General features: G+C 39.8%; 1 protein-coding gene across 2 annotated transcripts in view; it reads left to right on the forward strand.

Annotated features, from left to right (window-relative positions):
• PRMT7 (protein arginine methyltransferase 7) overlaps positions 1 to 8828 on the forward strand; it is a 14890-nt gene extending 6062 nt beyond the window's left edge. For both annotated transcript variants that reach the window (XM_027646987.1, XM_027646988.1), the window contains exons 10-18: positions 796 to 934; positions 1334 to 1417; positions 2136 to 2183; positions 2984 to 3073; positions 3680 to 3841; positions 5869 to 5943; positions 6694 to 6854; positions 7996 to 8092; positions 8652 to 8828. In XM_027646987.1, the coding sequence (XP_027502788.1) occupies positions 796 to 934; positions 1334 to 1417; positions 2136 to 2183; positions 2984 to 3073; positions 3680 to 3841; positions 5869 to 5943; positions 6694 to 6854; positions 7996 to 8092; positions 8652 to 8807 (1012 nt within the window). In that variant the 3' untranslated portion in view covers positions 8808 to 8828. The remainder of the gene's footprint in view (positions 1 to 795; positions 935 to 1333; positions 1418 to 2135; positions 2184 to 2983; positions 3074 to 3679; positions 3842 to 5868; positions 5944 to 6693; positions 6855 to 7995; positions 8093 to 8651) is intronic.

Here is an 8828-nt window from a genome sequence, read left to right on the forward strand (position 1 = left end):
ACTGCCTGTGGTACTCCCTGCAGAGAGCCAGGTAACAGCTCTGGGGGAAGAAGGGCTGCTGTTCACTCCAGGCTTGAGCACCTGCTGCTCTTAGAGTGTCTGTTTTTGTAGAAGAGCAAGAGAAGAACCTAAAGACTAGAAAATTATGCAAAGCTGCTTCATGGGCTATGTACAGGTGCAAAATACACATTATGCATAAAAACATAGTTGGACTGCAAGGTCCTGCCTTGTACCTTGTGCATGCTGTGACAGAGAAACAAAAAACACTCGTGGTTGATTCCTGGAAATCCTAAAATATAGCTCAGCTGAGCTGGCATGTAGGTAAAGAAGTGAAATAATAATTCTGTCTCCATTTTCTGTTTTCTTAGTCAGCACTGTCTTTTTGAGATTGCTGCCTTTTTCTCGGGTTAAAAGGAGCTTAATCACATTGGTTGTGAGACAGTAGCAGCTAACATGTTTAAAAATCAGTGCTAGCTATAAAATGTCTGAATTTCCTATGCCTTTTTTACTTAGGGATCCAAACTAGTACCTTTTTTCTGAAAGAACAAAGCCTAAAAACCTAACCATCACAGTTAGTGGGTGGGTTTCTCGGTTGTGAAGGTGAAAATTGGTTCTTTTTGGCCTCTCTTTGTTTGGAAATGCAAAGTTACAAAAATGTCATTGAAGAACCAGTAACTTTGAAAAAGTAACAGCAGAGTCCCTATGCATTAGTGTGCACTGTGGCCCAAATGCACAAGTGTAGGTGTTTGCATGTCTGTGGTGCCGTGGTTAACACTTCATTGACATCTCTTGCAGAGCAGAGGAGGCTGAAGCAGCTGGTGGTGTGGAGAGCCCTGTGTGCAGGTGTCACGCTCACCTGCTGTGGAACAGGCCTCGCTTTGGGCAGCTCAATGACCAGGCCCGGACACGCCAGTACGTCAGGGCACTGAGGACAGTGAGTGCCTGTTCTGCAGGGGTTTCAGCTTCTGGGAGGGATGCACGTGTTGTTCTATTTGCAGAAATTATTTATGGAGTTTGTTTCTCCCCTGCAAAGGACTTTGCTCACCAAGTATATTTTTTTTCCCATCAGCAGATCTAGGTTATATTTTTGTTATGAAAACTTTAGTTTTACATTTTTAAATTGTAAGGAACTTGTAGCAGCTCTGTGTATTTGTTAAAAGTAGTATTGGTAGTTGAATAAAGATACCCAACACATTTTTGTGCAAAGTTTTTCAAACCTAAGCCAAGGGGACTGCATGAGCATTTTTTACCCTTATTTTACATGGAAGTGTATAAAGTGGGGAAAACTTTTTCACCTGGAATAGGAATAACAATAACTGTTTATTTTCTGTAGGTTCTGAACACAGATAGTGTTTGCCTTTGTATCAGTGATGGCAGTCTGCTGCCTGTGCTGGCTCACTATCTTGGAGCAAAGCAGGTACGAGACTTCCTCCTGTTTTCAGATTTTTACATTTTAGCTTGGTATTTTTCTCTGTATAGTTCATTTCCAGCTCATTATTACACTGAGTCTGGCTGTAAAGGAGAACTGAGAGCTGCCTGGCTGTCTCACTTATGTGTCTGTGCCTTACTTGGTGTATCCTGTCATGGGGGTCTTCAGCCTAAAATCTATTGCAGTTGGACTGAATATCTGGGAATGTGTAATGTAATATAATCCTGAGGAGTGTAGCATATTGCCTAGCTTTTCACCAATTATGAACAAAACTTCATTTTTTTTTCTTACTGCAAAAGGCTTCTTAGCACTTTCCATCTGATCCAGTCAGGTGGTGTTGAACACTGCTCACAGGGAGTGAGCACTGCTGGAGCTTGACTTGGCACACTGGCAATATGCTTGCATTTGTTCAGGAGTAAATGTGTGCCTAGAGCAAATGTACATCTTAAAAAAGGAAAATAAAATATTTGCATTTTGTTGGTGGTTTTTTTCTTGTATGGCTGTGAAAACAGCATTATTTAGCCTGTAGTTATTGGGGGTGTTTAGTTGTTAAGAAGGTTGGTGGCAGTGGGCTGTGGAATAGATGCATGGTTCTTGTGAACTGTGCTCACTGGGGCATCAAAGTGTTCCTTCATTCTTTAGTTAACATATTCTTTTAACTAAAAACTGTAAAGCTGTTTCACTAATTGTTGTGTGTTTTCATTAGGTGTTTACAGTAGAAAACTCTGGTGTGTCCTGTTCTGTCATGGAGAAAGTGAGTATTCCCTTTTCTGTTAAAGCAGTAAATGAACCCCTGGTGTTACTGAGGCTGGAGTTGATGCCTTTGTTTGTTGTTCTTGCATCAATTGTTTGGAAGTTCAGTCGGTTTAATGAATGTGTTTGAGGGTGCTCTTTGCTCTTAGGAGACAGGCAGTGGCTCTTCACTGCAAGTGCTGTTCCAGCTGCTGCCCTGGGGAAGGGCACAAAAGGCTCTGCCAGTGAAGTGGAGGCTGTTCAGGGGAGGCAGCTGGTGTCTGAGGAGGGAATGAACCAGCTTCCTGGAGTCATCCTTGGCTGTGGCTCTTTCAGTTGGCACTGGGTATTTGAAAGAGGTCTGGCTCAGCCCGTGGCTCAGGAGTACAGAACAGGAACAGCACGTGAGGACCCAAACCTGGTCTCAGGCAGAAGCCAAATATGCAGTGTATTCATGGTTGAAGTGATTCTTACCTTTCTTGGCTGTTGTTCCTAAATGTTTCAAAGTACAAATGAAAGAAAGTGAGACAATTTCTGTGTTACCTGCCTTTTGATATACTTGTATGAAAGAATATGGAGGGCAGGTGCTTTAGTTCACTGGGTGTGACACGTTGGCTCTAAGTGTGTGCATCCTTCAAGAGCAGGATGCACAGCAGGTCTCATCAACCTGATAAGATATGGTAGGCAGTCTTTTAAAAAAAATTTTTTTGGCTATTGGGGTTTTTTTTTGTAATTTATTTTCAATAAAATTATTATTTTGGTATGTGTTTGAGTCTCAGCTGTGACTTTTGCTAAAGACAGCGTGCTACTTTTTGGTTTTAGCTTTTGAAAGCAAATCATCTTGAAGATAAAATTAAAATAATAGAAGCACGTCCTGAGTTGCTGAAGCCTTCTCATTTTGAAGATAAAAAGGTATGTTACAGTTGTCCAATATACTGAATTTCAGGGGGGTGGTAGCGAGCAGAAGGTAAAAATTGTTTTTGCTTTTCTGCTGTGCCATTGTAACCACACTGAATGCCATTATATCCTGCTTCTGCAAAATGCAGTGAGTAGATGGTTCAGATCATGTGCCACTAAAACTAAAGGAGACTGAAGACTGTGGGAGGATTGTTGCTTTGTTTTTGACAGGATGTGACTTTCCCTTGTTGCATAATCTGCACCAGTTGTTCAGGCAGTTTAACTGGTTTAACTGTGCTACAAGGCTGGAGCTCTTTGGCAAGCCCCTCAAGAAGATGGCAATCTCTTTGAAAGTACTAACATCATTAAATTAAAAATTTTAAAAGTACTGTGACTCATTACAAAGCCTTCCAACATAAAAATATTTTCTCTCAAACTTTGTTGCAGGAAAATTCATTTTAAGATGTGCTGACTAAACCCACAGAAATGTGTCTGGTGTGCAGTGTACAGTAATTAATTTTTATGGACAATAGTTTCATTGTGTTGTGTTGGTAGCTGTTGGAAGACTGAGACAGCCTGTGTTGTTCTTATAATGCTTTTATCTCCTCCTTTCTTTGCCAGATTTCTGTTCTTGTGGGGGAGCCATTTTTCAGTACCAGTTTGCTGCCATGGCATAACCTGTATTTCTGGTATGCCAGGACAGCTGTGAGCAGGCACCTCAGCAGCAGTGTCTCTGTCCTGCCTCAGTCTGCTGCTTTGCACATGATGGTCGTGGAGTTCCAGGTGAGCTTGTTTAGAAGTATCCATTTGATATTTACACAAATCCACTGAAATAAGTCCTCTTCTAGGACTTCTTAATGACAAGTGTATTGCATTTTGATTCTGTCCAATATGTACTTACCACCTCAGAAAAGAATATTTGATATCTTGAAGGTGAGTTTTGCTATTTCAGCCATCTCTTGTCAGCAAATTAACTCAAGAAATTTTGCCATTTAAAATGGAAGGGCTGAATGTTTTAAAATACTTCTTTAGATTAGAAATTGCTGAAGCATGTGACAGTAGTGGTTATTTATAAAATTAGATATTCTGCTACATACCAGTTTTTGAAATGGTGCTTGATAAGACTGGAGGTGGGATTCCTAATTGCATGTTCTTTTTTTTTTAACCTCTTTCAGGCAGTGCACAGTTCTGAATTTGAGCACATCTTAAAAATAATTTGAAAAGTCATCTTTCAGAAATTGTACAAAGCTATAAACTTTTTTTTTTCAGCCATTAAGCTCCTTAACTGAAGATTGTGAAATGTTTACCTACAATGATAATGGAAATTAAATATGTTCTTTCATCATTAATATGCAAAGGCCAGTAGCTTAAGTGAGGGACTCTGTAGTCTGAATATAGTAAATAATGTACATATCTGTAAATAAAAAAAGGCCTATAATCTAATGAATTTTCACATAAACATAATCTCCAGTTTACCTGTTAAAAATGCAAGGTGTTTAATACTCATCAAGAGTAATCAGATTGAAATAAGCAGTTAATTTCAATTCCATGCTTTCTTATCTAGAGGACTTGCTTCTCTAGAGCTCAAAGCATTTTGGAAGGAAGTCAGCATTATTGTGTTCATGTTGTGGATGAGGAAGCTGAAGCCTGCAGAGTGATGATGGAAGATTATTCAGCAATCTAGTAGCAGAATGTAAAGTAACATTCGTGTCACCTGAGTTTCACCCTTTCATGAGGGTTGTGTTCAGAGCTGATTCCACACAGCTCTTCTGGTAGAACATTTAACTTGTATTTCATTCCATTAAGCTGTTCCCAAAGATATTGCTTTAATTTTACGTTTTCTTCTTTGTTCAGTGGTGACTCTAAAACACGAAGACTAAAACCTGTGAGGTTTTAAAAATAACCTCTGCATTTACCAGATTTTGGTCAGACAGAGTGAGCAGATGTTGTAAGGTATCTTGCAGAACTGGTTCCTTAGGCTGTTCTGTCTTTTCAGAATGGATATGTCATCATGGTTAAGCAATTAGCAAAAGCTGGAGCCAGGAGAAAGAATTTGATGGAATTCCTTTAGCTATGAACTTGTTTTGTCCACAGTTGCCTTTAGGGAGCAGGGTGCTCTGTCAGGGATACCATGCAGAGTACTCTAGTTTGTGCTGTGTTCAGGCACAAGTGTGACAGGATTTACTGAGATGTACAGAAGTCCTGCTGCCAGCATATAAAGCAGGAACATTTGAGCTTAGGTGCAAGAATGACCAGGTAATTAAATGTGTGTATCCATGGCCAGTGAATGTTTGTGTTCTATTGAGAGACCATTAATGTGGTCTAAGAAAAGGCAAAAGTTGAGCTGAGTTGCTACAGTCAATGAGAGGCACAGTATGAAGTGCCTAAAATGATTTCACTCCTCTTTGAAGTGCTGGAGGGAGATGTGTTAGCCTGGCAGCTGTGAGATGTTCAGTGCAACTGGGAGCACTTACCTGTGCTGGGCAGTGAAAGTGCAGGGGCTGTAAGGGTTTTATCCTGGCAAATCCATACATGCTCTAAAGTAAATTATGCATAGAGATTGTAAGAAATGTGACAGATTCTTTAGAGGAGTTTAAAACAGTGGCTGAAGAATTAACTGCCTTAAAAAATGTTTTCCCAGAATTATGCTGTCTTCTAATTCTTGCAGTAGTTGTAATGGTTTAGGAATGTATAGATAGTAGAGAGTCTTTATCTGGCTTGCTATCAAATGTCTGCTCTACAGCTAAAATTATGTTAAGATTTCCTGTTTCCTGTAATAAATCCAAACAAAATCCTTGGTTTTTTTATAGGACTTATGGAGAATCCGGAGTCCATGTGGCATCTGTGAAGGTTTTGATGTCCAGACTATGGATGATATGATTAAAGTAAGAAGACTGAAAGTAGTTTCAGCACAAGTCTCAGCAAAACAAAAACTCACCTTGGCTTAATAAAGCATTTTGTAACTGTTGGGAAACCTGTATGTTAGGCAGAACACCATTGGTTTAGTCTTTCAGAACTCTGGTGACTGTTTAGTTCTTGTAAAACAGCACCTTTCATGGTGTGGGTTTGGGGCTGGCAGTTACTTCTTGTTTGTCAAGTTCTTCAGTGCTTTGCTGTGTTTGGAAGATAACTGTTCATTCAAAAAGAAAATACTGTTCTCAAAATGGGAGTTGTTTATAGATGAATCCTGCTGCCCTTACTTGGAGGTACTTTTGAAAGAGAAAAAGGCTTATTGACTACTGAGAACTAGATAGGAAGGGTGAGATTTATTTGTATCTATTTCTGGAGCTGGACTGTCAATATCCATATTTGAGTGAGCCATTTAGATTACCTTGACAGTCACTGTGGAGGAGTACAGGCACTTGTAGAGTAGAATTCCTCTGGAGGGAGAAGAAAATTTAAATGCATTTTCTTTTGAAAGTGCCTGGTTTTGTGTCATTGCTGAGGGCCATTGTCACAGCACTTGGGTTCATGCATGTAGGACATTTTTTCCCATGTGCCTAAGAAGTGCAGTCCTGTCCTCTTGCAGCTTTATTGCTTAAATACTCTGGGTTAAGGACACGTAATTAGCTTGAAAACACAGACTGTTTGCCTTTTGATTGTCTTCAGATAATTTTATTCCTTTCTTTCTTCAGGATTCTCTGAATTTTAGGGAATCCAAGGAAGCAGAACCTCACCCTCTGTGGGAATATCCTTGCAAGTCACTGTCTGACCCCCAGGAAGTTTTGGTGTTTGACTTCAGAGAGCCTGTGCCCCAGCACTGCCTCAGCACGGAGGGCTCTGTGCCTCTTCTGCGGTCAGTTTGCTCACTGCAGGAAAGATTCCTGTCAGCTGCCATGGCTTTCCCTCCTGCTCAGCTTCTTTGGGTATTACACCTAATGGTGGGAACAAACTTGACAGTTTTTAATAATGTGACCTGAAGTTGTGGAAGTTATTCTGACACAAATTTCCTGTGGCTGTTCTCAACAGGCTATAACAATAATATTAGATATTATTAGATTGGATAGTATGCCTGTATTTCAAACCCAACATTTTTCTAGCTGTTACTGTGATTTAAAATTTAAATAGGTTAATATATGGTGTAGAGAAAGTAAAACATTGTCTGGATGTTTTTAGTCTTTGTTTGTTCCCTGTTGCTGAGTTCTTGCAGAAAAAGCTCCTATTTAGCTCTTCAGATTATTGAGTTTAATAAATTACTGTGTTTAATAGCTTTAAATTATTGTGTTAATAGCTGTTAAAATGTGTGCTATTCGTCCTTCTAACTATAATTCTGGCAATTTTGATATTTGTAATGTCTTCTGAGATATTTTTCACTATAATGTAACTACAAATTGTCCTTAATTCTGTTCAAACTTAAAATGCTACTTAAGAATTAAAAATCAGGGGAAAGGTTTTTTGGGGTTCTTTTTTCACTGCCTAGATCTTTGATAACTCAAACACTGCTGTAATTATTTGTTTCTCATTGTGGAGCAAAATTCAAGGTTTCACAAAATCCAGAACCACCTGTGTGGGGTCTCTGCCTTTGCAGCAGTTGTATTTGTAGGCAGCACACTGGCAGCACCTCTGCTTCTTGAAGTGACATGGTATGTGGGGTAAATGTTTCCTCAAAATTCAGAAACAATAGCAGCTGGGGGCTCTAAAGGAAGTGCTGTCTGAACATGCAGTGTAACTTATGCCTCGTTGTTCAGGGCTGGTTAAATGACTGTGCTGCTGAGCAGATGTAGTTATGACATATTCTCCTCTTCCTTGCCTTTTTTTTAGATTTCATATCTGCAAATATCTTAAAAGTTGCTGCCCAATTACCAAATCACTCAGCTGTTCAACTTTTTTTCAAGGAAGTTCTCCCTGGTTTTCCAGCTCTCCCTGCTAGTGCAGTGTCACTGTGAAGCTGTCAGTACTGTAGGAAGTAACAGGTTTTATCTTTCACCTCTCCCCAGGAAAGGAAAGAGCCATGGAGCAGTTTTGTGGATGGAATATCATCTTGCTGCAGATATCTCCATAAGTACAGGACTGATGCAAATTTCAAATGAAAAGGTACATCTTCAGTCTAGATGATTACATCAAAGTCTGTAGGGTTACAGTGCTGAACAATGGGTCCCTGTTAGCCATGCCTGGGTTATGTAGTGCTCTTTGTTACACTGCTTGAATACTACATAGACAGAACTAGTAGAAATATCTGTTCATGTTTTTGCAGGGAGCAGATGTACCTTAAAATGGGAGAATCTGAATTGGATCAAAATGCTCCACAGTTTGGAATCAATTCAGAGTTTAAATATGATGCTAGCTCAAAGTAGAGTTTATTACAAATACCATTTCTCAGTTTAACAAAAGCAAAAACTGGGAGGGGAAGGAGTATTTTTGGTATTCTATCTAAATATTCTTTGACCAAAATGCATTTTTTCCTCTGCCTTCTCTGTGCAGAGCAGCACATGGTACTCAAGTGAGGTGTTCCTAGGGTGGGGTGGATGGCAGTGGGAGAGATGATGCTGATCCTTGTGGGCTCAGCTGGGAACAAGAACTCTTACTGCATTGTTACTGTGTGGTAATAATTGGTAGGGTTTTAACTGCTTCCACTTTGAACTGTCTCCTGTAGGGAACCTGTGCCTGGAATCCCCACTGCAAGCAAGCTGTGTATTTCTTCAGTTCTGTTCTTGAGTCAGAAGCTCTGTCAGACCCTGCTGCTGTCACCTATGCCATAAGTTTTGACACAAAGACAGGGGAGATTGCCATGGATTTTAAGCTATTATAAAATACTTTACTTTTGCTCATA

This window comes from Corapipo altera, unplaced genomic scaffold (assembly GCF_003945725.1).
Source record: "Corapipo altera isolate COAL_440 unplaced genomic scaffold, ASM394572v1 62, whole genome shotgun sequence".
In the NCBI taxonomy this organism is placed as follows: Eukaryota; Metazoa; Chordata; class Aves; order Passeriformes; family Pipridae; genus Corapipo; species Corapipo altera.